This window comes from Buteo buteo, chromosome 2 (genome assembly GCF_964188355.1).
Source record: "Buteo buteo chromosome 2, bButBut1.hap1.1, whole genome shotgun sequence".
In the NCBI taxonomy this organism is placed as follows: domain Eukaryota; kingdom Metazoa; phylum Chordata; class Aves; order Accipitriformes; family Accipitridae; genus Buteo; species Buteo buteo.
The window spans coordinates 49042489-49070486 of NC_134172.1; the positions used below are offsets into that span (position 1 = coordinate 49042489).

At 40.5% G+C, this 27998-nt stretch overlaps 1 protein-coding gene across 2 annotated transcripts; it reads right to left on the reverse strand.

The window, feature by feature from the left end:
• Nucleotides 1-1396: 1396 nt before the first annotated feature.
• TARP (TCR gamma alternate reading frame protein) lies at nt 1397-27742 on the reverse strand. 2 transcript variants are annotated; one of them, XM_075054146.1, is made up of 6 exons: nt 27679-27742; nt 27246-27558; nt 14748-14803; nt 5081-5374; nt 3565-3636; nt 1397-2815 (listed from the first exon to the last, which is right to left on the reverse strand). In XM_075054146.1, exons 1-6 carry the CDS (start codon nt 27719-27721, stop codon nt 2682-2684), a joined length of 912 nt encoding a protein of 303 aa, XP_074910247.1. In that variant the 5' UTR covers nt 27722-27742; the 3' UTR covers nt 1397-2681. The 2 variants fall into 2 exon arrangements, with proteins under 2 accessions (XP_074910247.1, XP_074910256.1); XM_075054155.1 differs by lacking the exons at nt 27246-27558; nt 27679-27742 and adding exons at nt 18178-18495; nt 18615-18687 and having other exon boundaries at nt 14748-14798.
• Nucleotides 27743-27998: the final 256 nt, after the last annotated feature.

Consider the following 27998-nt stretch of genomic DNA (forward strand, 5'->3'; position numbering starts at 1 on the left):
TACGTTACAAATCCCTTTCCACAAATAAATTCATTTGTGATGTTTACTTCTTTGTGCTTTCAGGGCAAAAGTTGATCCCATTCTGTCTCTTCCTTAGAAGCACCAGATTGCCTGTAACCACCTTTGTAGTATTTGCAGTAATTCTGCAACTCTGTAACAGGAGTAGAGCAGCTGTAATGCTTATGCTTGTAGAAGCTTGAAATCACTGAAAATCAGTTGTGGTAAGATATGTACTTGAGAAGACGTGTCTTTCAAGTGTTAACAAAGTCCTGACAACAGAATTTTACACTTAATAGATAACATCTAACTCTGTCGTGCGCTTATGATAAATAAGACTGCAAGTCCTGCAGACATGCTGTGGCACCCATGTTTTTGTGGTAGCAATAGCCCCTACACGTACATATCACAAGCATGACCAACACGTGTAGCGAACAGTGAGTTTCACTGTATTATTTACATGTAACTTAGGCATGTGGTTTTTATCACTTTGTATTTCCATTAGAAGGAAATGGTTTAGAAGTACACTGTGGTAAAAGGCAGGACGGCTGTGGTCTAACTGTCCTCAGCTTATCACCCATTCTCATCGCAGCCCACCTCCTCTGAACCAGTTGTGACTGGTTCAGCTTACAGGGTTTTTCCACTAAATAACCAAGCCTTCCTGCAAACAAACACCCGAGCGCCCAGAAGCCTTAAAAATCCACTCATCCTCTTACTGTGCTAAATAAATAAAAATTGAAAACTTAGTATGAACAGTATATGCCTGTATAAATATACTTCAGGGACACATGAGCTATTGCAGATGTAAAACCTGCAACCATGTACTTGAGAAAGCCCAGAAACAGTGAGGCGATAGCTATGCTCAGCATGGTTTAGGGTTGCATGTAGGCAGGGGGGTTTGTGCAAAAAGCTTAAAAAACTGTGTTTTCTCTCTGTTTTCCTGTGCGGCGTGGACAGCATCTTTCAGTTTCATTTATGAGACATGACAAGTGGATTTGGGGAATCATTTTGGTGAAAGAGATCTTGGTTCATTAATGCAATCAAGCATTTCTGTAGCAGGGATAAAGGTAGGGGAGACTAGGGCAGTAATATCAACAATGCTAGTGAAATCTGCAGTAATGGCATTCCAAAAATATCTTTGTAGCTATTTTATTTCACTTTGATTGGAACCAAGCCTTAACAAATAATAGCATGGGATACCAGCTGTTTCTCAAAGAGAGTTTGACTGAAGATTAGACATCACATCTTTCTTTGCATTGAAGAGTGATGTGACATTGAAGGCAGTAATTAGTTGCGTTGGCTTCAATATGCAGATTGTGAAATAGCTTGTAAGATATGCTGTTAGTAAAATAGCTGTGGTCGTTAGAACTGAGCCTGACTTATGTTCTCCTTCCCTTGCGCTGGCATGAGCCCTAGAAGGCAGTCCTGTTGTAACAGCACTGCATTTACCCCTGCCTTGGCTTAGCTCTTCAACAGAAAAGATGTAACAAGCTAGCTTTTATTGTTCTGTGTAAAAGTGTTCCTGTTTAATATGCTGAAAAGCAGAAAACTGATGGTTTTAAGGATCTTTGATTTCCTGAGGAATTTATACAAACAGAGAAATGAATTCAGGTTTTCTAGCCATCTTGGTACATACTGTGGAAATGCTGGAGAACAAACACAGGCCTCACAAATGCCCCTGGAGGAAAGCTTTTATTGCCCTCTACATCATTACGGATACAATGAATATAAATGCTGCAAGCACTTATCTCCAAACTTAGGCAGTGTTTTGCCCCAGACTGAGCAAATGGTTTATCCCATTATGACTACTTCCAATTTTTCCACAGAAATTTGAAAGGAACTGATTTGTGGAACTTGGAGATGAAGAATTCAAAGTCCAACATCTGAGAATTTTTCCTCTATTGTGAAAACACTTTCTCTATCAAAGCTTCAGATTTAAGGTTTTGCTCAACTCAAAAAGGTATCTCTAAACAGGATGATGTTCATGATTATTACAACTGTTTTCTTTCTTTAAGAATCCAATGTGCAGATTTTCAGTCTGTGCCACAGTGCTGGTGTGGGGCCTGGTGGATTTCTTCCATTTCTGTACATGTGCACCTTAGAATTGCTTTTATGCTTGTCTGACTTCTTAATTCAAAAATATTATGTTCACTTTTTAAAGTTGTGTTTAATTGACTCTTAAAGCACACATCACTTCAGAATATTTAAGTCCTGATTTAGTGGATACACGAGTTGCAATAAATCATTGAAAGTAAAAATGAACAAATATCTGTGAATTTACAGCATAGGAATGCTCCTAATTAAGCCTTAAGTGCAATGATAAAATGCATCTGTGCTTTATGTGTCAAAAGCCCAGTTACACCTCTGAACTCTTGCATGCATAATTACTTTTAACATGAGTACCCTCCTCATTTTGCAATATAGACTTTGGATTAAAATCCAAGGTATGCAACCTTACTCCTATTGCCCACTTCAGTTCAATACTCAGACAAATTAGGAAAACCAGACAGATATAAAAACACTAGCAATAAAGCAAAACAAGCCCTATGCACTAATGCCAGAAAATTATTTTGGGATTTTTTTGTTGTTGTTCCATCTAAAACTGAGAGCAGAGGAGTCTATCTGGATAAGTACATAGCAAAGCAAATTGAAGATGATTTTGTAAGCCTTTCCTAAACCACCATTTATGCTTTCTTTCCTTCGTGCTTGGTTGGAGCCCACCTTCTGTAGATGAAGAAGAGTACGATGAGATAGTATATGAAGCTCTTGAGAAGAAGGACAATGTACACTAAATATGCTGTCCTGTGCATTAAGTGATCTGTAACAAACATAAGACAGAAAAGTCTTGTTTAATGTCAATATTGTACAACCTCCTAAAAGACTGGTAGAACTGGGACTGTGTAGTCTGTTTACTGCTGCAATTACATTGATTCCAGTGGACAGTGTATAAGCACATACAATGTCTGACTGTCCTTTGAGTGAGTTTCCACTGCTAATAAATTCTATATCAAGCAGGTTTCTTAGCATTAGACTGCTTCTCAATGCCACTGGGTTATTATTCCCGGCAAAAGCAAGAACATAATTCTAGTGCTTGCAGCACTGATCACCAGTAGCATCATGTTTGCTTGAATCCTTTGGTGTTGGATTTTTTTAATGTAAGTGTTCATGATTCTTCCTAAATCCCCATTCAAGCTGAAATAAAATTTCTTTGTCCGAAGTGCTGGGCAATTGCTAGGCTGATGGAGCATCCGCTGAAGCTTTGAGCATTTAACTACTTCAGGTACTCAAAAAAGTGGCACTCAGTGCAGGCTAATAATCTAATAGCCCGAATGGCATCTGTAGCATTGTAAGAAAGCTCCTAATAAAGCTACCTAATAAAGGTAGGAGAGCCCCTTCTTATAATCCACAACAGAAGTTAATTCAGAGTAGCACTGAAGCATTTTTAAGTTACAGACCCCAGACTTGTACACTATCTAGAAAGATGATTTTCATAATGTTCTGATGTAGCAATATCTAAGTCTTGCATGACATGCATCACTTTCCCACATTTTAATACATTTTAATTACCTCTATTAAAAACTGTGCTGTTCCCAGGATATGTGCTGCAGTCCTCTTCCCAAGAAGGCGGCTTTTTAAATTCTAATAGAAAGAGAGTTTAAATGTCCCAATTAGACTTTTATTTAATTTTAACAAACAGAAATTGAGAAATAGGGGAAAAAAAGAGGCAGTACATCAACGGTGAAATGGGAAGTTAATATTAAACAACAAAAAAAGATGTTCAAGATTGGTCTGCAGAGCAGATGTTCACCAGTAGGATTCATTTGCAGAGAGAATTTGAAGGGGGGAAATGCTTGTAGAGAAGTGACTGTGTATTTGTTGCTATAAGTGGGAGGTTTGCCTTTGCCCTTTCAGGAATGTGTCCATTAGGCTGTTCCTTGGCAGAGTCTCTTTTATTTGGAACTGCAGTCAATTTGACCCCTGATCTTGTCACTGAAGTAGCTGCAGTCTGTTTGCCTTCACAACGTACTGTTATTAGAAATGCAGAATAATTTACATCAGAAGGGACCTCAATTGGTGTGTTACTTAATGGTTGCTCAACACTAAAGAATACTCTAGAGGAGAGTATGATCTAAGGTTCCCCTATTGGGAATTTGCTGTTTTGGTGGTGGTTGTCCTTTTAAAATAAACCCTTTTTGTGCTTGAAACAGCAAATTTGTGTTTGTTCTTGCTTACGGTGTTTGTATGCATTGATATGTGGGCTTAAAGACATCTGTATTACATTCCTAAATATATCCTCCACCTAAAACTTAAAGCATGTTTTTGTCAGAATGTATTTTGAAGGTTGAAATGTAATGGTTATTCATGGCCATGCTCTCACGCACCTTAATTTATAGTAAGTTGAACTGAGGTAGGTACTGAGCAAAGATTGATCTAAACTAATATAGGCAGCTTTTCTTAAAGATATTACCATGATTTAAATAATTTGGATTTGTTATAGGTTACTTTTTTCTTTAAAATTGCATTGTCTTTCAGATTTTGCTTTGCGTAATCAATCTTTCCACAATTAAATGAGATATCTTATTTTCATACATGGTCATTACCTCACTTTTGCTGGACTATGAGTAAGTAATATATTTAAACTTTGCACTACATCCCCAGCAACCTTGTTTTTAACTCCTTAGTTTTTTATAGCTGTGACTAATGTCAGGGGGGGTCAGAGGGACTTACACCTGTAAGCCATGGGTAACAGAGAGGTAATATTGTTTTCAGAAACTTCTGTAGACTGGAAAGTAACCAGCACGGCTCAGTGCAGCCCTTTTGGAGCTATGCTAGTTTATACCTGATGAGGTTCAAGAACTGCTCTTTACCTATTACAAAGGGGCATTCACTTGGGGAGCATAGCACAGGCTGGGACGCTTTTTGTGGGGAAACTTTGGATGTGTATTTTAGCTGTTGTTGTGCCAAGGAGCACAGATGCTTTCAGGAACAGTAATAGAAAGCATTATTTCTATAATTTTATTGCAAAGAAAAAGTGAGGTCTGTAATAATACGTAGAATGAAATTTTTAACATGTAGCATGTACCTTGTGTTTGCAGTGAATGCTCTTTGCTTTCATGCTCATATTTGCAGTGATAGTTCTTGTCTTTGTTCGCTGCTGATACAGTTAACCAGGTGCTGATTGAGTATTCACCCTCTTCTGTGGCCTTCCAAGGGTCTCCTTGTACCACGTTGTCTGTTACCTCCTTATGTGCTTCATCGGTCCATGTCACTCGAATAACTTCTGGGTAGAATTTCTCAATAAGGCAAACATATGTTGTCTCATTTTCGTGGTTTTTCTGCAGGATTTCAGAGTGTGCCGGTTGAGAACTTACTTTGCCTGGATTGATTATTGGAAGAAAAAAATTAACAAAACAGAGGGTTGGAAGATCAATAGTGTACAGTAAATAAATATGCAGCCACAAAATATAAATTCTGAAGAGCAACAACCTAAATGTCTTATTAACAAATGTTTTAGCTCTCTAATTTGTTGTGAAATACTTAGGATGGGAATAGAAATGTCTCATGTATAAAAGGAATTTTAGGTAATAGGATGGATGAATTACAGCTGCTTCCATCCTTGAAGTAAAAAAAAGTTTTTGGCGAGCTGGACAAACCTGGCATTCAAACAAACTTTATGTTAAATATTATTTAAAGGGACCCAAATGTCAAGTTTTAATTTTCAGTCAAAACCAATTACAATACTATTTAGAATAATTTGGAATAGAAAATATGACTTTTAACCTTATTTTTAAATGTGTCCTTTTATGGAGAACTAAAATGAATAGAGGTTTTATAGGTATGGTCCAGAAAACCAAGCTCAAAATCAGAAGACAAGACTCAATTCAAATATTCTAAACTCATTTTTGTTTAGATAATATAGAGTCTTCCAGAGTCTGGAGAATGTTTGATGTAAGCTTTGATACTGTGCCATGTGCATGGAGAAACATTATTTAAGTCCTAAATTGTTTAGTGAACACTAACATCTAGACTGCTTTGTTCATGCTTCTTGTCAAGCAACACATCTGATAGAGAAAGACTAGAGTAGACTAGGTCTACTCTTTAATACTCTAATACTAGAGTAGGTTAAAAAGTATCTCACAAAAGATTTCTTGAGTATTTTATTAGAAAAATAAATTTAAGTCTGGTTATTTAAAACCTTAGAAACCTACTCAAAACTGTTTGAAAAATTATTTTTGAGAAATATTAAGAAACTGAAATATTGGTGAAGATTTTAGTAATCTCCCTTGAAACTGAGTTAGAAAACTTCAGGTGACTACGTGAGAGCCTATATCCCATGGCCTTCTGAGCAGTAATGCTGTCAGAAAGTGTATTTGTCTGCACAAGTCTTTGACAATTATTAAATAATAGTAATAGTTCCTGAAAAAGCTTTGTTCATTTATTTTATAAGAGGAAGTTAATACTGCTTTATAATGTTTATGGAAAAACAACTACATGAAAAGTTTGTCTACAGAATGTTAAAGGTAGACCACCTTTCAAAGCTTTGCAGTTTTATGTCCCCAGTATAAGTCCCCATTGCTAATTAATGAACATCTGGTATATCTAATTGATTTTTTTTTAAAGCTGATATTAATTTTGTGATTTTGGGGGGGTAAAAAAAGGCAACAGAAATTTATTGTTGCCATTTTTTTGAAGACCTGCTGTGTATTTGCCAGGTGATGATCTTGATAAAGACAGGAAAACGGAATCACAAAATGCTCTGGACCCCAAAGTCTGGCAATGTGGTTCCTTCAATACTAGATCTGTTTATATGTTTGAATTAACACATCTGAAAAGAAAAAAACAAAACTAAACTAAAGCAGAAGAACATGCTATATCTAGATAATGTTTCTATATCCAAATAGCGTATCTATCCATGCTACAGTTGTTGTAGGTGATGTGCTTTGTGAAACATGCTCACTATGAACATATGTGAATATATTTTAAATGAAAGGTGAGCTGTTTCCACAAGCTAACTGTAGGTAATCTCCATTATATTTGCCTCTCTGGTTTAAACCTTATGTTATTAGGAGGAGTCCAAATCATCCAAATTTTGTCCACAGAGAGAAGACATTTTGGTATTATAAAAGTGGATAGTAAACCTAAAAGTCTGTTTTAATTAAACGTGAACGTCTGCAGTGCATGCATAGTCAGTGCTCATGGGCAGTTGTTTTTGTCTGTGCTTAACTGGAAGCGAAGACTAGATACAGTTTTCAGAAGAAGGTATGTAGAAGGTACTGCCTAAGATTTATTTTTTTTTTAAGGCAGCAGAGACATTTTGGGTGTCCATCTCCTTACACCACTCTTTTTCTTTAGATTCCTATGTAAATTTCTGCCACTGAATTTGAGCAGCTAGATGCACAGGGTTTAAAGTGTGGTCTGGCTGAGTGGTGCAGTTTTCATGCGTTGTGAGAGAACACATTAATATAAACATGTATTTTTGCCAAAAAGCTTCCACCTTTCTTTAAATGATCTGGCTGTTGTAGAGCAATCTTCTACATTGCATCCCCCCTAAAACAACTTAGTGATTCTCTGAAGTATTTCATACTCAGTGTTTAAAAACAAAGGTGACCAAAGCATAAGGCTGTCTATCTTCAAAAAGATAAGCCTTATATTATCAATTTCCTTCATTTTGGAGATTTGTCATTGAAATGAAGCTGTGGACTGAGTTCTGTTGTACCAGAAATAAAATTGCTAACAATTTTATGGTTCTCTAACATTCATTTAGTGGTTAATTTTATCTTTGTTATGCATCAGTCCTCCCAGGGACACAAGATTAAACTAATTTCTAAAATCATTTATTTGTTCCAGAGTTGTATATGTTCAGAAGACCATGATGTAGCTCCTGTCCCAGTGACATTGCACTCTGCAAAGCCTCATGACTATTTTAGGTGTTTCTTTTAGGTTTTCAAAGCTTAGTAAGTTACCCTGACTAATTTCAGTAGGCTAAAATTTACTTGTCTGGTTTGATGTTATTCTCTTGGATTATCAAATCTAAATAGACAGGCAGAGAGAGATGCTTCTAGCTGGTAGTCCATACTGCCCATTTTAGGGACTTCTATTAAGATGGAATAATTTCCACCTCTGGAATTGCCAGTGTCTTTCCATTTACCATAAAAAGACCCTAGGTGCTTAGCTTAAATGAAACTCTTAAATCATATCACAATACTGAGGAAACATATTGCTTGAATACTGTGTGCATGCATAGGGGAGTCTCATGTACACACATAGGTAAATGGATGACAGTGGAGAACTGAACAAATTAAGTTTTACGTATATACATGTATATATATGTTTGTGTGGGGAAAAAAATATATATGTATCTCCATAAGCTGTTGGTATGTTTATGGAAAAAAGGATGAAAACTTGTATAATTGGCTGTAGATTTTGATGTATTTTCAGGCTGATCTTTAAAGTCATTGAAGTCAACAAGACAGTTTACACTGGCTTTTCTGGCCAAATGATCTGATCCTTTCTGAAGGATTTTAAAGTCATGAACTTCCATTCTGCTGCCTTTTTTGGTTTAGTTAAACTTTCAAAAAAGTTGCTGTTTACTTTGTTAAACAGTTTTCTAAGGCAGGTTTTAAAAGGTACACAGGTCTTACTTTTTAAAGTAATATATAAGCATGTTCAGGTATTTCTTAAGCTAAAATCTGTCTTTTCTTTCTTGTAATAATGCAGTGAGCTTGAAAAATATTGTGCAAATAAAATTCTGGAGTTAGGCTTGTAATCAATGAGCTATTAATGAATTTGGGTTCAAAATACATGTTTTTATAGATTAGCTGTCAACAGTTTTCATAATGAAACTCCTCTACAGTTTCTTTGTATGTATCTATAAATAAGATCTATAAATAAAGTCAATGTGTTCTTAAGCTGAATTAATTCTCATTACTTGGATGATCCCACAAAATGCAGTAATTTTGTCTGATACTCAAAGCTCCTCAGTTCCCCTTCAAGCCAGTGGGAGCTGAGAGCACCCAGCACACTCGGCTCATAAACAGCGTTCTTGTCCTGCTTGCCAGTGACTTCGGGTATTATCATTGATAATAACATAGTATAGTCCTGAACTACTGTGAGCCTCCCCAGATACCTTAAAGACCTGGCAACCTTCACTTCAAAGCTTTCCCATTACAAAACTTAAAAAAAAAAAAGTATTTGAAAACACTTACTGGAGACGATGAGTTTTGTGCCAGAACCAAATATCTTTTCGAACACACAGTGGTATATTCCACTACAGAAACTTCTTGGGACCTTTTGGCCGGACAAGGACCAGATTTTAAAACCATCATATGAACAAGAGTCTATTCATCTGGCTACATGAATGTAGAAAATTTTAATTCAATCATCTCAACTAATGCTGCTATTCCCAAAGAGCCTTTAGTCTTTAGTGATGCTCACTTTAAATTCAGTTTCAAGTGCCATCACTTGTTTAAAAAAATATCAAAACAAACCAAAACTGTTGTTGTCCAGGGCGTTGATTAAGCTACCATATTTCCTCTAGATTTTTTTTCTAGAATTTTTTTTTTTTTTCTGCGATGGTGAGTGTTTTTGACCACACGATTTAAAAATACACTCATGCTAGACCACTGTTTAACTGAACTTATGAAAGGCAGTCCTGAACAGCCACAGCTCCTCTAAAGCCTAGTGGAGGGGCATTTACTCATTTTGGGCCTAATCCTCTGCATGTTGAGGTTACTGTAATCTGCTTAAATGGGTGCAGGATCAGGACTGTTCACTCTCAAATCCTGCGTACTTGCCCGTGCAGTACTGTTGCAGGCAGTCATTACCAGAAGGAAACATCACACGTGCATTTATGTATGCGGTAGAGAAGTATCAACTTCCATCATTCCCATGCCTGTCCTTCCCCAGGGCCTTCTGGCTTCTCCCGAGGGAAAACCATGTGCACCTCAGGTGAAATCCTGCTGACAATGAAACCAATGGCAACATTTCCAAAGGTCCAGGATTTCCCCCCACGTTTTAATCTCTTGATTATTTATTGACTGCCTGCAGCTAACCAGTGCTACGGTGCATCCAAGAGAGCTTGTTTCCCCTTGGCTAGAATAAATCAGCTTTGTTAGGACAAATCCATGGGGAAAGACCTTCCCCTTGACCAGAGAGATGCAGAGCTTCAGCCACGGTTTAGGGGATCTGTTGGCACTCACAATGTTTTCCTGTATAGCACCTCAATTCCCCCTGCTCTGAGGCCAAGGGGCGATCTACAGCTGCATTTCTGGGTTACCCCGATTCTGCTGCTCTGGGCAGTAAGCTTTGCACAAGGGAGTGACCTGATGTAGCCCTAAGTATCCAAAAGAAGTTATTTTTCAGCAATTTATGGCTTATGTTAAGTCCTATAGTTTACCCTGACCTCTCTTATACAAGCATTTGGGTGCTAAAGAAATTAATTCTGCTACTGCAAAGTCCACATCACTTTTCTGTATTATACTTTTAAATCTGTATTTTAATCTATTATAAATATTTTAAAATAGCGTATCACATTCCCTTTCCTCTAGATTTTGGATTATCAGAATAAGGCATATTTTCTTAGATACTAAAAATCTTACCAGAAGCAATAAGCTTTGTGCCAGTTCTGAAGACTGTAATATTCACTGGATACAAGTGTTTTGCAAAAACCCACCTAGTCTTAATGTTTTTAAAACCTCATTTTGTGTCCCAGCCTAACCTAGTTTTCCTATTAGAAATGCACTGGTTTCTTTTGACACTCTGATTTCTATAGTTAACTTTCCTTACAAAATGGTGTAGGGATGAACCCATGTTTCCTCATACAACAGATTTCACTTACATTAGTCTTTCAGGTTTAAATAAATAAGCTTGCATGTACACAAAAACTAAGGATTTGGAATACTGACAAAATGGAGGATGGAGCCCTAATTTAACAGTGGGCATTCAAAATCACAGAAATATTTAAGCAGATCCTGCGCACCTGAGATTAGTAATTTTCTAGACTGAGACTACTTAGCATCCCCTGGGGTTTCTATGGAAAACATGAGGAACAGTAAAGGTTATCACCTTGACAACATGGAAAATAATGCATTTATATATATATCTGCATGTACATCTATGTACAAATATATATCCTACAACAAGAACCTAGCACTGCATGCTGTCACCAGTTCAAGCTGATCTTTTTGGGCCATGGCTTTAAGATAACAGAGACCATTATGAACAGGGGAATGTTCACACTTGAAACCTGTTTGTGAACATTGCCTTAAAAGAATTGGATACTGAACTCATCTTCATGCCCATGAAATCCTTGAAATTTTATAGCTGTTTGGAAATGTTCCTATTAATATTAGTCATGATAACAGGCTTTCACTCTGCAGATTTCTTTTGAGTGGCCACATCTTTCCTTATTTATGTCTTGCAGGTCCATCCTGTCCTAACACTCATTTGGACTTTCAAGTCTACTAGGTTTTGATTCAGGGGTTCATGTTTTCCCTGTTAAAAAAAAGTACTAATGCAAACTAATGCATACATTAATCTTCACCATTTTGATTTAAAAGGGTAGAAAGTCAGTTTAATCCAATTTCAGGTAATGCGTAAATAAATTTAAGTATAATCTATCTTTAGGCAATGTATATTTTATAACATAGAATTACAAAAATTTGTAGCTTTTTGAACTCTGAACTTCAATGCATTTGATGAAAACAAGGTAGATACTTCAGTAATATTTAGGAGATATATTTAAAGAAATCAAATATTGCTGCCACAATTTCTGCTATGAAATTATTTCCTAGAAGTTCTTTTTGTCACTTCAAAATCAGTTAGCAATATGCCTGTGAGTTGCCAGGGAGACCCAGCTGCAGCTGTAGCACAAGAGATGGCAGAGACAAACCAGCCCCATGCTGGCTGAGCAAGCCACTCTTGCTTCTGTGCTGAAGGAAAAAAAACAGGATTTGGAGAGGCTGGTTCAGTCTTCAGGTCAATCTTGACTTCCCTGTTGCAACCTTGTGAGTGCCTAAATTCCCTGGAAAGATACTTACAGAAGAATCCTGTATTGCCAGTTTATGTTGGATTAATATTCCTGTTCTGCTGTAAGCTTCTAAAAACTCATCTGTTCCACCAAATGCAAATGCCAAACGAGTCTCTCAAATCCCAGCCCTTCTGTTAACCTGTGTTATTTTAAGTCTCAAGCAACTTCCTTTTGGTCAGAACTAATTAAAAGAGACCAACAAGAACAAAATCAAGTTCATTACAAGTTGATGGGAGTTTGGCTCTTTATATTATTTTACTCTTTCACTATAGATCTGGGAAAAGATTCTGCTCAAACTCAAACCCCGATGATTCAACTGAATTAAGGTTACTTATCCTAAGTCCTGGTTTTCTCCATTCCTTCCCACGAGGAGTAACTTACTGAGCTAATGTTGGATAGTCACCTCTGAAAAGACAAGCTGTGATGAAATGCCTGATCTTCAGTGTGAGGTAACAACAGGCCTTTTACTCTGTTAATCAGTCAGAAGCCTTGGCCTCATAAAGACAAAATCCTACAGAATTAGAGTGATGCTTGAAAATAAAAATTTATTTTACACTGTAGATACTAAAAGCATGGCAACTACCTGATTAACAAGGTAAGGATTTTCAGTAAAAACAAAATGCTTATCCTGACACAGCTATTTCTATTGAATTATAGTTATGATTTACTTAATCTTTCTGACATAAATAATTAAAAACAATCTTTGCTTGATATGCTAATATAAATTTATGTATTTAACCAGGATCAAAACATTTGGTAGCAATAGTTCCTCTGCCTTCTGTTTGTGTAGTTGTTTAGTCCAGGATTATGGCATTTAAAGCACAGTTAATGGGAAAAAGAAGATTTTTGCCCTCCACTTTCCACTAAAATAAATGTCTCTGCAGGAAAGGCAAAAAAATGGATCACTTCTTCATCTGCGTGTTATTGAGCAATAAGAACATTTGGTGGTATTTCTACCACCAAAGTGCTGTGTACATGGCAAAAATGATTATGGACAAGTTATTTCACTTTTGTTAGCCTAATTAAAAAAGGATTTTGGCAACGGCCATTGCCTATTGCTCTTTGTATCTGTATTGGGAAGAGGTTTTCATTTTTTATGCTTAAGTCACAGCTGCTTGATTCCCTTCTTATTCCTTCAGTACAGCTGGAGGAAAGAATGAGGACTCTGGAAACTACTACAGGTCATTTTCCTCCACATTTCCAAGGACAAGTATGATCAAAAGTGGCTCAAATTAGCTCCTTTTCAGAAATGTTTATGATCCTAAACCACTGCATTACAAATACAACAAGGCTTATTTTAGGAATGACAAGCTGGGGAGTGGAATCCTGCGCAAGGATGGTGCCGACTGAGGCTCTAAGCAGGCTGAGTGCCCTCTGGGACACTATAACACTCATCTATATGACCACACCAAGCTCTTATAGCTTATTGTATGGAAAATAGCATGTAACTTACCTGACACAGTGAGTTTTGTACCGGAGCCAAACACCTTGGTATAATATCCCATCACAGTGAATAAAGTCTTTGTGATAACAATGCAGCTCTGATATCTTTATACGGGTAAATGGTATTCTTTAAAGAAAATCAGACTTGCTGTATAATCAATTTTTAGACCCTAGAAAAGTAAAAATGGAGCAGTTGCCTAAACTAAACTAAAAAAAACCCCAAAAAACGTTGTGGAGGTTTTTGAGGGCATGTATGTTGTTAAATGGACAGGATTCATCTCAATTAATTTTAGTCTTCTGAAAGTTTAGATGGATGGTGCAGATTGAGCACCTTGGCTCCGTCTCTGCTTTCTGGAGAGAGGCAGCACCAACAGAGGCTCTATCTGATCAGATAGTGGCCAAGTAATTTGCTCCTTATACATCCCCATAAAATCAGACCTAGAATTGGTGAACATTATGCTGATATCGGAGCACCACAAGACCCCTGACCAATATATTTTTTGTCAGTAACATGAAGCAAAACTGTGCATGGATTGGCATCAAACCTCTCACTAACCAGATATACAACATTTTCCAATGGTCAAAATTACGCAAACTGTTTTCATCTCAGGTGCTTAGCTGAGCTGAATCACAGGCAAGTATTAAAGCACCTGAAGTTTACCTGAAGCAAAATAACTTTGATAAGTATGTCAAAACATTTTGAGTTTGCATTCTTCCTTAATAATAGCAATAACTGATAATAAGCAGTTTCTGCAAAAGCTGGGAAGAGAGAGCAGCCTTTCAACTATGCGTATCTTCAGACAGTTCTGGGAATATCTCAGATAACTCCTTTAATTTGGTATAGTCAGACATAGCCCTAAAGGAAAATGTTTGCTTTTCAAAGAATTTGAGTAACCCAAAGTTTTGACACTTTTCTGTCAGAATGAATTAGAAATATCACAAAGGTTGAATACACATATTTAAAGACAAGAAGAACATCCTTTAGTTCTCTGAATGCTATCTTTGCCATATTTAAATTCATCTTTAAGAAGAAAATAATAATGGGGTTAGTTATACGTCTGTGCTGCAATAGCTGTTGTGTTTCCCCCATTTCATATATAAATACAAAACAATTACGTTGTGTTCTGCCTATGGAAATCCTGTTTGAGGAAAATCCTGCAAAGCATTCAGTAGAGTTAAAACTAGCAGGAGCTAAAATAGCAGAGCACTTCATGCAGCCAGTATCTAACTGTACTGAAAAGCATTTTAGAAGTAGTTAAGTTTTACATTTTGTACTTACTTGAAACAATAAGCTTAGTTCCAGTTCCAAATATTTTGACATAAGCATCCCACAGTCTGATCATGCTTAGCAATATCTCCTGCACTGCACTTTTCTTGCATGAGCTACAGAAAAAGTCTATCTGATTTAGAGGCTGGTGATAAATCTGGCCCAGTGCAATAGCTGAATTTTTACCATTGACTAGAGTGCCATTTTTAGAAACACTTCAATTTTTGTAGTGAGGAAAATGTTCAGGTTTTTAAACCCAGCATTTTCTGAGAAGAAAGCAGTGCTGCGCTTATTTCATAACTATGTTCTAATCCCTTTAGCTCTGGGATTTCGCTAATAAAAATCTGTTGCCTCTGGTCTGATAGGTTTTCTCTGAAGTAACCTCTTTCTGCTGTTTTAAGAAGAAATGCGGTTACATTATGATTCCCAAGGAAATTGAGGAAGTTTACTAGCTATTTGTTGATTTAAATATACAGGTAAACAATTTTTTTCCCCTAAGTGTCCTAACTTGCAAATTACTTATTGTGTGAAAGTCCCTTAACTAAAGTTTCATCAAACTCATATTTTGAAGCCTGTATTTTAAATGCAAAGTCCATATTCTAAACAAAACTTGCTGACGCCTGTAACTAAATTCATGCCTTTGGTAAGTGGTTACTCTGTTGTCTTTTTGGCAAAAGCAGCTGCCTTTACACAGACACAGTTTAATTGCAAATTGCAGCAGAGAACATTTTTGGTCAGAGGCATGGATAACATTTTAAATTTCTCCATATCTCTCCTTTGCTTTTTATGATTTGACTTAATTATAGTCCCCCTGATAGTATCATATATTTTCTGAGCAACATACTGTAGGCATTGCTATATGCTTTATACTGAAAACAGCATTCATCTTATTGATTGCATAGCTTCACCACAATTAAGATTAATACAAATGCAGAAGTAAACCAGTTACTTTCAGTAGGGCCAGGAACTAGAAATTTATTACATTCCAGGCAATTTTCCTTCCCAATCAACTTAGACTGAACCACCTCTATCAGTAAGAAACTTTTTGCATTTCTCACTTGCTGTTCTGAGAGTAAACTATCAAGCACTTTGCTCTTCTTTCCCAGAACAGTATCAAATCCATGCCAATATTTAAATTTTTACCTCTCCTCATTTTTCCATTAATTGTTCTAAAGGTGATCTTTCTATTCATGAGATATTGATATATTTATTGCCCATCAACCCACCCAACTGGGTGGGAATGCACAGTTCACAGACAAAATGTGATTTATCAGGCAGAAATTAATTTTCCTACAGTTTTTCATTCTCAATTATCTGAGAACCTGAATGACTCCTCTGTGAAAATCAGATCAATAATAATGGTACTTACTGGAGACGATTAGCTTGGTTCCCGTGCCGAAGTATTTGATCCAGGTGTTCCACGCTATGTTCTGACTTTGCAATAAGCTAACATGCTCTCTTGCTATGCCATTGCTGAAGAAAATCCCATTTTTTTCCTAATCAATCAGCCCTGGCAGACTGAGTGAAGGCCTGGCCCTTGGCTGCTGGGAGGTCATCAGGAATTTCAGACTTGCTTCTGGTTGTGCAGCTGATATCTAATGCCCTTTGGAGCAAATCTCTTTCCTAAAGTGTTGCAAAACCCCTCCAATTAACGCATAAGAATTAGGTGAAGGTTTCTCTTCAATTTTAGACACACAAATAGGTGCACAGGGTTGTGCATGTTAAGAAACACATAATTTCAGGTGATAATCCTGCTCTTTCCCAAAGGGGTGCACCCTCTCTCAAACAGAATTAAGTGACTTCAAGTACTACTAGCATGGAGTTCATTTTTAGTTGTCTTAATACAATTCAGCAGAGGGAAAGGAGGGAGAGCCAGCACCATACATATCATGAAGGTGTCCGTGCGCTGCGCGTTGCATTTTCTGTCCCTGGTACGTGGTTATTGTCTGCCCATCCTCTGGAATCACTCCTGGCTCTGCAGCAGCAGCTTACCGGCAGCTTTTCATCTGTTAGCTGGTGGGAGAAGGAGGCTTTTCCTTTGCGCATGGGTTTCTTGTAAAACAGCCCAAGATAACGTATCATTAAGAAATTATGGTTTGTGGCTAGAGGGAGGAACTAGACTGAGGGTGAAGGTCTTTCAGCTGAAGTAGGTGTAACAAAAGCAATCGTCTACTTTGAAGGCTCCTGGGCAGGAACATCGTAATCGCAACCACAAAGCAACGGCAGGAGCGATGTAGACAGAGAACGGTGCCGACCGGTGCTTTTCCTGCTGTGTCCTCAGACACACAACGAAGGAGACCACCACCATCTCACCTGCAGTTGCTGGGACTATTGGATTACGGTCATGACAGTGAGTAGCTGGGAGGTCTCATTAGAAGAAACAAAGTGAAGCACTGCATATTGCAGACAGCTTGTCTAACTCCCCTGTATGAACTGGGCTTGCAAGTATGAGGACAAAACTGACCTGTAGCCATTTGGAGACCTAATACACATTCTAAATTGTTGTGTCACTTTTTCATCCCATCAGACTAATATTCTTTAATGAGTTACACTTCAGTGAGCCAAGTGATGACAGTATCAGGGTACCACAGAGAAGGAAAATTTAAGGAGAGGCTTGATGGTAGAGAAAAACCTCTGTGGATGAATTTCTTAGGCTATGAGGGTCAGCATGCGCCTTGAGGCAACAGCTAGGAGGGATGCATTGCTCAAATAAGGAAAGCTGGTCTTAAATATAGAAAGCTCTTTTCTTTGGTACTGGCTTTGGTAACTCCGTCTTCAACTTCTTGGGTAATTTGGATACGTCACTACTGCGATGAACAGTAGTGAAACACAGACATTGATAAGTAAGAGGGAGGGGTAAAGGGGCTGATACAGCTCAAAAAAAAAGAACAAAAATTCCCACCTCCAGATCTCAGGAGGAATAAATAGAAAATCTTCCTCCTCCAACAGCTACTAACTTTTAAGTGAAAATAACACTCCTTTTTCTTTGCTTAAAATTTTACAAACCTTCAGGCTAAAGTTCTCTATTTCAGTTTTCTTTGTCAGGCCAAAGTCTTTGAAGAGCTCCAGTACAACGTGCTGACCTATTTCCAGGAACAACAGTACGGAAAAGTGTCACTTTCCATTAAATAAATCCTTGCAACCAGTTCACGTACATGCTTGAGCGAAAAGGAGGAGAAGGTGGAATGCAGAGGATGGGTTAGCTATTGGGCTTTCACCATTCCCTTTGCACTTTGCACTTGCTCAGTTGAAATCTCTAGCTTTTGGCAGCTGATGCTTCCAAGGCATCAGTCAGCACCAAGCATGTCCTGCTTCTCCAGAGCCTGCACCTGTGGCCAGGGATCTCACCCAAACCAAGGCAAGTGAGTTGGGATCTTTCAAGTTGTTTGTGGTTGAGACACTGAGGGAGTATTTGTCTAGGTGAGCCTTGAGTTTCTATCACGGTGACTGCGCCAGTAGGCGCAGTAGTAGGTAGCAGTGTCGTCTGGAATTATGTCGTTTATTGTAAGAACACACAGTTTCTGGTGAGAAACCTTTTCAACAAGGTACCTGTGTGCTTGGAAACCCTCTTCTACTACTTTTCCATTTGAAAAATACAGAATCCTCTGTGGAGATTTATTCGCCTTCTGTTGATACCAGTGTATGATGGTGGTATCAAAAGCTTCAGAGACATCTTTAAAGTTACATTGCAGGCGTACACTTCCTTTAGACTTGGTGATGAACGTAGGGCTCTGCATGGGAATTTCTTGTGCAAATCCACCTAGGAAAGAGGAAAGGAGAAATGATGTCATTAGCTGGAATTTGGGGATTTGAGAAGGTGCCTGTTAGCACAGCCATGGGTGCCTGTGAGCAGAGGTAAGAAAATAAGTAAGGACTTACAAGACGAAGTGGCTGTGGCCACGAGTGCTGCCAGCAGCAGCATGTTTGCTTGTCATGCTCTGCTGTCGTTGAGACTGAGATGAGAAGGAAATCAGCCCCGGTGCAGAGTGAGCAATGCCATGTGGGAGGAGGAGGGGACTCCCTTGGGTAGGAGCTGGTGACACTGTGCGTCAAGCCAGAGGAATGTGTCCGGAAGGGAAGGGAAGGGAAGGGAAGGGAAGGGAAGGGAAGGGAAGGGACGGGAAGGGAAGGGAAAGGGACTCTCCCCTGCATGGGGCATTGCTCTGTGGACAGACCATGGGCAGCTGTTGTGAAGCTCGGGAAGCGCTGGTCCCCTGTGAGACATCCGGAGTGTGCTAGAGGTGGTGAAACCACTGAAGATGAGTCTCTTAATGGTCCACATCAATTTTACTATCATAAAATGGGCACGGTGATGCCACATGCTCCAACGAGGGTGAGGTCTGCTTCAGGAAGCTTTCTGACACCACGACAGGACTACAAGGGAATGGTCCCTGAGAAAAACATCAACGCCGACTGCAGCACTGCAAGTGCAGTGGTGGTGGATTCTGGAAGCCGCTGCACACAGAAGGCAGAAAACAACACAAAGTAAGGATGATTCACTGAACTAAGAGGAAACTCTTTGGAAAACTGCCATGGGATCCTATCAATAAAGACAGTATGTGACAGTACCAACTTCTGGCTGAGAGTCGTGCATCACACCACTGACTAGCCCTGAAGATACCAACAGGATTCAGTGAAATCAGCGAGCACTTGCCTGCTTAAACTTCACTTTGTGTTTAAGACTTTCAAAGTCTGAGGTTGCTGGTGTTTAGTGTTTATTTGCACCTAGCCTGATCTTCTTTCCCGTAGCTCGTTCTGTGTGATGGTCCAGCATTTCAGGTATTCAATTACACCCCTCAGCAGGAAAAGAAAAGCTGATGAGTAGGCACATACTGGGCTAAAGGCACAAGCAAAAATTATTGCTCTCAGATTCCTCTGTGAAATGCTTGCTGTGCCCAGGGCCTTATACTAACTAATTGCAAATTTGAAATAAGTCCATCAAACTTGACAGTTTCAGCAAACCTCTTTCCTTCAAAAAAAACCCCTGTTTATCCTATTTGCCCTAACATGAAATGAAAGAAGAGGATGGTTATAAGCAGCACATCATCAGCTGTAGTAGATAAGAGACCATAAATCTTTGATTTAAATTGGTCCGTGTGCATTTTTGCAGTATCCACATTAGGTAAACAATATTTCCAGGGACTTACAGTTGCTTACATGTAGATCAGGAAGACTATAGTGGGGAAATTTTTCTTAGAAGTGCTAGGCAGTGGTAGGCATATCATTCCCATCACCAAGGTACTTGGCTGTCTTTCTTTTACTGCCTTCCCTTTCCTATGGGACAACAGTGGTTGGACTAGAAAATCAAAGCAATGTTTGCTACCCTCAAAGACTGCCAGAGTTCTGCCATGACTGTGTAAACAGCACCAAAGGAGCAGGTGAGTTTGCGGTATTTATGTGCTAAGTCTTAAGGCAGTGAAGACTTCCTTTGCTGTTAAAATGGTAGGTGTGTGTTTGAAGACCCGCTTGCTAATTATGACCCAGACTTTGAAAAGGACACTTGTGCAGTGTTAGCTGCTCTTTTTGGGTAGCAGAAAAAGGTCTGACCTTTCAGCAGCTCATATCAGATGGAGTGAGAAGACCCAGGGAGTGGCAGAGTTACAACCCTGTGGTTCAGATGTTGAGGGAGATTTTTTTTTTATTTTTTTTTTTTCCTTGATAATCTTTGAGTTTCTGTCACTGTGAGGGCCCCAGTAGGCACAGTAGTAAGTAGCAGTGTCGTCTGGAATGACATCTTTTATTATAAGAACACACCGGTTCTGACCAGGATCTTTTTCAACTTTGTACCTGTGTGCTTGAAAGCCCCCTTCAACTGAAGTTTCCCCTCCTGTAAACAACAGGAGTCTCTCTGGAGCTTTACCCTCCTTCTGTTGATACCAGTGTATGATGGTGCCATCAAAACCTGACTCTAATTTTTGAATTTCACATGTCATCTGTGCAGTTTTTTGGAACTTGGTGATGGATATAGGCCCCTGCATGGGAATTTCTTATGCAAATCCACCTAGGAAAGAGAAAAGAAGAGAAGATGTCATTAAGTGGAATTCAGAGATTTGGGAAGATGCCTGTTAGCAGAGCCATGGGTGCCTGTGGGGAAAGATAAGAAAGTAAGGAAGGACTTACAAGACCAGGTGGCTGTGGCCACAAGCACTGCCAGGAGCAGCATGATTGCTTGTCACGCTCTGCTGTTGTTGAGAGTCAGAGGAGGGTGAAAGGGACCCCAGATGGGGACAGTGTTGTGTGGGAGGAGGAGGTGACTCTGTTGAGTGGTCTCCAGCGACAGGTCTTCTGTGCACAAGCAGATGGGGCACATTTGCAGAAAACCCTCTCCAAACTGGCAAATGCTGAAGTTGGTTAGAAGGCTGTAGTCCTGTCTGCTTTTCAGGTAAATACAAAAACCATTGGTAAAACCAAGGGACGTGGCCCTATAAAACTCAAGCTAGAGCCACTGAGAAAGGGTTGCAAGTGAGAGCAGCTCCAGCTGTGTATTGGGACGCGAAGGTTTCGGCCTGGAGGTCACCGAGTGGGCGGTGAGTGCATGCCATCACCCGGAGGAGTGCAGATTGGTGCACAGTGCCTGAGTGGGTGCGAGGCATTCCCCCATCCTGTTAAGGAGCTCCTCTTGCTGCTTCAGCTTAGTCACCCAGCTGCAGCATGCCAAAGTGCCCGGGGTGCCCCAGTGCTGGTGCTGCCCTCCATCGAAGCAGCTGGAGGCCATCAGCCTGCAGCGACCAGGGCAGCTGCACCGCGGGGATGTGACTCCGCTTTGGTTTTGAGTGCGGGAGGAAACGCTCAGCCGCGGGTCTTCGGTTTCAAAGTTCAGTTGAGATGCAAACACTTCTTGGAAAGGAAGACTGGAAAACAAAAGCGAGCCCGGTGAGGGCTGCCATCAGCAGCCATCGCAGAGGGGCATCTCGATGAGCGGGGCTGGTGTCACGGGGCGTTTGCCTGTGACCAGTGAGCCCGGGCTGCAGCTCAATGGGCATGAGGCAGATGAGCTGCTTCGGCCTCCCTCCTGCTGGCAGTTGGCCACATGCAGCAAGCTGGCAGTAAGCACATGTTGCTAACTGGCTTGGAAAGGTGCCCATGAGCACAGGGCTCCAGGGAGAGGCAGGCAAGGAGAGACACCTGCTTCTGTGTGGTGGTAATGGAATGGGTCCCTCTCTTCCCAATAAATAACTGTGGGAAAGTCTGTTTAATTTTCTTTTAGGCCACCCTGAGGGGGATGAGAAGGAGAAATGACTTAAGGACTGGCAGGCACAACAAAGTGACAAGGAAGAGAGAACTATGAAACAGACTTTAAAATGAAGGGAGGGAGGTGCAAGGAAAAGGTCACCCATCCCAGCAGCATCCCATGCAGTCACTTGTGTGGGCAACTGTAGTTAATTAAAGTGAAAACCGCATTGGCAATTGTATGTTGAGGACCTGAAATCAAACCCCCGTTGCCAAAAATTAGCAGGACATGTATAAAACAGTACCAGTAAGTTGCTATTCTTCTGATCACACAGCAGAAATCTGTCAGGCACCTGATCCCAGATGAAGAGTAAAGGCATATGGTAGCGACTGGATCTTACACAATTTAATGCCTAAATTACAGATACTGTTTAGATTTTGTACAGTAGCTTTCTAACATAGCAAGTCTCCCAGTAGGAATAATTACAGATCAAACTTGATGGTGTCTATGCCAAGAGGACACATGCAGTGGCCAGAGTCTTTTTCAGCAAAATACTCTTCCAGGTTCAAATTATCACCAAACAGACTTGTCACTGATGACATGGCCAACATCAACTTTGCAGAGAGCTTCATTATCTAAAGCTATATAAATAGCTTACCCTTTGTAAATCCATGCTGACTACTCCTGATCACCTTCTTCACCTTCATGTGTCGGTAAATGGTTTCTAGGATTAGTTGCTCCGTCACCTTCCTAGGGATTGAGATGGGGCTAACCTGCCTGTAGTTCCTCAAATCTGCTTTCTTGCCTTTCTTGAAAATAGGAGTGACATTTGCTTTCTTGTAATATTCAGGAACCTGTACTGATTGCTGTGACATTTCAAAGATAAGTGAGAGTGGCTTTGCAAAGGCATTGGCCAGCTGCCTCAGCTTTTGTGTCTACATCCCATCAGGTACCATGGACATATGTATGTTCAGTTTAAATGCTCACTAACCTGATCCTTGTCCACCAAGGGTATGTCTTTCTTGCTCCAGGCTTCCCCTCGGGTCTCAGAGGCCTGGGATTCCTGAAGGCCAGTGTTACAGGTGAATACTGAGACAAAGAAAGCACTGAGTACCTTGGCTTTTTCCATGTCATTTATCACCAGTTTCCCTGCCCTATTCAGCAGCTTTACCTAGTCTTTCTTTTGCTGCTGATATACTTGTACAACCCTTTCTTGTTCCCCTTTCCATCCTTTGCCAGATTCAACTCCAGCTGGGCTATTGCTTTCCTAAACTCATCCCTGCATGGTCAAACAGCAGCTCCATAGTCCTCCTGGGTCACCTGTCCCTGCTTCCACCTCCTATACATTTCATTTTTATGCCTGAGTTCAGCCAGGAGTTCTTTGCTCATTCATGAAGGCCTCCTGCTGCCTTTGCTTGATTTTCTACTTTTGGCCTGGACCTTTCTTGAGCTTGGAGGAGATTCTTGAATATCAACCTCTTCTCTCACGGGCTGTATCAGATGGGATTCTTCCAAGCAGATCTCTGGAGAAGTTAGAAGTCTGCTCTCCTGAAGTCCAGGGTTGTGGTCCTGCTTTTTGCCCTGGTCCCTCCTCTCAGGAGCCTGAACTCCACCAGCTCATGGTCACTGCAGCCAAGGCTGCCCCTGACCTTCACATTCCCAACCAGTTCTCCCTTGTTTATGAGCAGGAGGTCCAGCAGACCATCCTTCCTTGTCGGCTGCTCAATCACCTGTGTCAGGAAGTTGCCATCAACTCACTCCAGAAACCTCCTAGGTTGGTTGGGAGGAATCTTCACATCCCACAATGTGAAGACAGAAGGCAGGCTGACTGAAGTGAACATGTGAGGTCACATGTACTACAACCTATTTTTTCAAATAACTAAGGAGGCCAGAAAGATCTATAACAAGGTGTTATATACTCAAATTGTACCAAAAGTTTAGCAAAAACAAGGTTCAGAGCCTGTGGAACCATAAAACCACCACTATGAAGGTATTTGTGCTCATTTTTGAAGATCCAGATGCATTAGAGGAATATCTCACAGGATATTGAGCATGTGCACTCTGTCCTAATTCAGGAACTTTGTGGCACAAAACTATCTCAGTTTTCTGACTTAGCTGTCAGGCAAATGCCAGCTTCCCTAGAACCAGTCTTTGATCGTACAACCTGATTTGTAAAACTCAGTACTCTTAATCCAAAGGGTCTGGGAGTCTCTGCTTGCCGTGGATAATGTTTTCTGTTCTGTCCTGGACACATCAGGTGAGAAGTCGTGACAATACAATTAGGTTTTCTGGGCTGCTGTAGGAATTTGTAGTGACTGAAATGCAAAGGAAGACAAAAGAGAAATATGACGGAGGATGTGCAAGATCACCTGGTCTTCTCTCCTTTTATATTCATGTTTTTTTTCAAGAGAAAGCACTGAGGGGGTGGAGGTATGTTTCTCTGCTTTCTCCAAGGATTCTAATAGAGAAGAGAAATTTACAGCTAACATTTGTTCATGGACACAGACTGGCTGTGTTCACTGTCAGGTAAGTGCTTTCAGTATAATCAAGCTTTCATTTTAAGAGCAATGTTTCATATATTTACCCTAAAGTGACTGGAAGTCTCCAGTTTCTGGATATTACAGATATGTGTGGTACTGAAATGATAGATGGATTGTTAACATCATATATTTAACAGCTGTCACAGGGTACTGTTGTTTTTCCTATCCTGCTGAAGAGAATCTTGAGAGAGGGGTGGAATAAGGAAGTATCTGAATTTTTAGCAAGTTCAGAACTTGCGGTTCAGAGCACAAAGCACCTTTTTGTACAACTTAGCTTTGCCCGCCTAATGCTGTGATGCCTTGATAAAACCAATAGGCACAGTAGTAAGTGCCAGAATCCCTTGAGGTTAAATAGTCTATCGTGAGGACATAACGGGGCTCATTAGCATGTTTCCAAGCTTGAAATCTTCTTCTATCGCCACTGTCATCAAAAACAGGTGACTGTCCTGACAGGTACAGTATCCTTTTTGGTGGCTCTCCGGAAAGATGCTTGTACCAGTGCATGATGGCATTGGTGCTCACTGTGCACTCCATGCGCGCAGAGCTGCGCTTCACCTGCCTCCGCAGCTTCGGGGTTTGCACTGGCACTGCCTGTCCATCTCCACCTGGAAGGGGAAGCGGAGAAATTGTGTAAGAGGAAGAAAACACTGGAGTTTGGAGCCAGGACTGTGTTGTCCGCATACGGGAAAGAGAGGGGAGAGGAAAAAGGGCTTACAGGACCAAAATGAAGTTGCAAGAAGGACTGGAAGAAGCAACATGCTGCCCATGCGTGTTAAACCTGGAAATGAAATAGAGACAGAAATGTTATAAAGCCCTTCAGGTGGAGAAAGCATCAAATGACTGGGAGGAGGAAATGACTCATTTGGCACATCCAATGGTCGTTCTTCAATGTGCTAGCATTGAGGGGGTTAAATTTACCAACAAGCTAAACCACAGGAGTAACAGTGTAGAAAGGACCTAAAATACTCAATCTGAAATAATTTTTCTTCATCTGTCTACTACATTCCTCTCAGACTTACCTGCTGAGCACACACATAAAAACTCATATTGTTCAATCTGGCCATTCCCAAGGATGTTCTCCTCTCCTCAGACACTCCGAAACTGGCCCAGAAGCATGCTTCACCAGCCTTTCCTAGAACATACTGCCTGCTTTGGTAGCACAAATGGGATAAATCATAGTGAACTATGATCTCTTACTCTTACTCTTACTTAAAATGTCTCCAAACCATTTGGTCAGCCTTATCCATCTATCCCAGACATGGTTCATCTCCAAGACATCCTTCTGGGACAGCACTCCAGCTCCTCAGGGCCAGTTCCTCTGGCAGTAGTGTCCTGCCAGCAACAAGGTCGTTGGTAACATACTGTGTCCAATTGCCTGCCTTCCTTGATGATAGGGTTGTAGCAGCAGATAGGAAAAATACAGCTGGCACCTCTTTTCCAAGAGAGCTCTTGCAGCTCTGGCAAAGCCAGGGTGAAGCATGCATGTCTTCCAGCCAGCTGTTTGCTGCCCTCTGCTTTTTCTTGTACTTTACCTCATTGCAGAGCCCTGAAAATGTACCCTGCAAAGACTTCATAGCAAACGGCCTCGTGGGCAGCAGCCACCACACACCACGCTCTTCCCTGAGAAAGATTTCTCATTTTCTGACCCCAAAGAGATAATCTACTCTGGATTTTTTTTTTTTTAGGCCTTTGTCAGTAGCAGTGTATGCAACTAAATCTCATCTCACAACTAGTACAGAAAGTTCATATTCTTCTGTTGTCCTTGTGATAGATACATGAATTTGTCTTAGGGCCTGTAGTGTAGACCTATCTACAATGAAATAACAACAATAAAAATATCATAAGCATGGAGTTTACTGACTTGAAGACTCTGTCTTCATTATTAGTCCACTTAAGTGTGAAAGCCAGAGAGGAGGATATCTTCCAAGGCCAAACAAAAGCTGCAAGAAGAACCTGCAGCAATGATGTTTTCAGAGAAGATGTCTGGACCTGTAGGAACTTAGGTAATGAACCCTGGATGGGGGATGCACTGCCATTGAGGAGATGAAATGGTGCACTTGAGTTCCATGAAACATTCATATGGACATGGGGTTGTGAATACTATTGCCACAGAAGTGAAATTTCCCTGTGGCTCTGCTCCCAGCTGTCTGGCTCAGCAGTGCTGTGTCACCATTTCCATATGTTCCCTGCTTTAATTGCAGCTTTCTCCTGTAAACAGTCTTCACAATCCTTTCTCAGGGCCATCTTATCAGGTGTTGCCCAGTGTAACAGATCCTTGCCTATAAGAAGGGGTTCTAAGGAGTGTCGGTGTTAAAAGCAGTCATTGTCATCATAACCATTAAGATGGGAGCGATTGGTGATGAGTATCACCAGTATCTCCATTGTGACCTGGACCTGAAGTCTCCCAGGCTAGATCTTCAGTGCAAATATCCTCCTCCTGTGCTCCTTCCCTGCCATTGCTTCGTTTTTGCTAGCTCACACTGTATTTGTGAAAGTGTCTATGTTATTAAAAGATGATCTGTGTTACTGTATAACTAATTCAGCTGTAATACCATCACCCACAGGAGTGCTGCTTTTCCCCAGCACAGCACATTATACCAGCTGAGTTGTAGCACACTGCATTTCTTCGCTTTTCTCTTTGTCTGTTATTTATACTAGTGTACTCAGCATAACCCTGTTGGGATATTTTAAAGGCAGGAAGGTGCAATTGTGGTTCTCTGCATTTGACGGAAAGCTTGCTGCTCAGGGTACAGGCAGCTTTCTGTACAGACTGCCTGTGGTCTGATAGTTCTGTGGGACTGCCAGTAGGCACAGTAGTAGGTACCTTCATCATTGGAGTTAATGTCATTGACTGAGAAATCACAGATGTTTTCTCCGGTCTTCTTCAAAGCAGAATACTTATTCCTATAGGAGCTGTCATCATAAGTAGCTTGTCCTCCTCCGATAAACAGAATCCGTTCGGGAGCTTTGGAAGGTATATGTCGGTACCAATGTATATATTCAGTCTGGAAGTTAGATATGCCCTCGGCTTTACACTCAATCCATGCAGTTTTACCTTGCCCTTTGGTAATGGTTATTGGACTCTGTTTCAGAAGCACTTGTGCTCGTCCATCTAGAAAGAAGGAAAGAAAACAGAACAAACACTCTTAGCCTGCTGTTCATTCACACACGTAAATATGGGGTGCCTCCTGCCGCTGCCCCACGCCGTGCAGTGGTGTCAAGGGGAACCTACGAGACCAGGTTGCAGCCAGGGCCAGGAGCGGGAGCAGCAGCATCCTGAGGGCTCTTGCTGGTGTCTTGCCTCCCAAGGAAGGTGACAGCTCTCCTCAAAGGGGCTGAGGAAAGGAAATGACTCACTTGGGCATCATCCGGAGAGGCGGGTGATGTTGAGATAAAGCAGCCTGACTTAACCCCGCTAAACGCTAATAGTCACATTATAGCTTTTTCACAAGTGGCACAAACCCACCTCCTCTCTCTCATGCACACCCACACAATTACTTTAACTAGTTTACAAAGTAATTTTGTAGTCTGAAGCAAATTTGCCACTGCTTT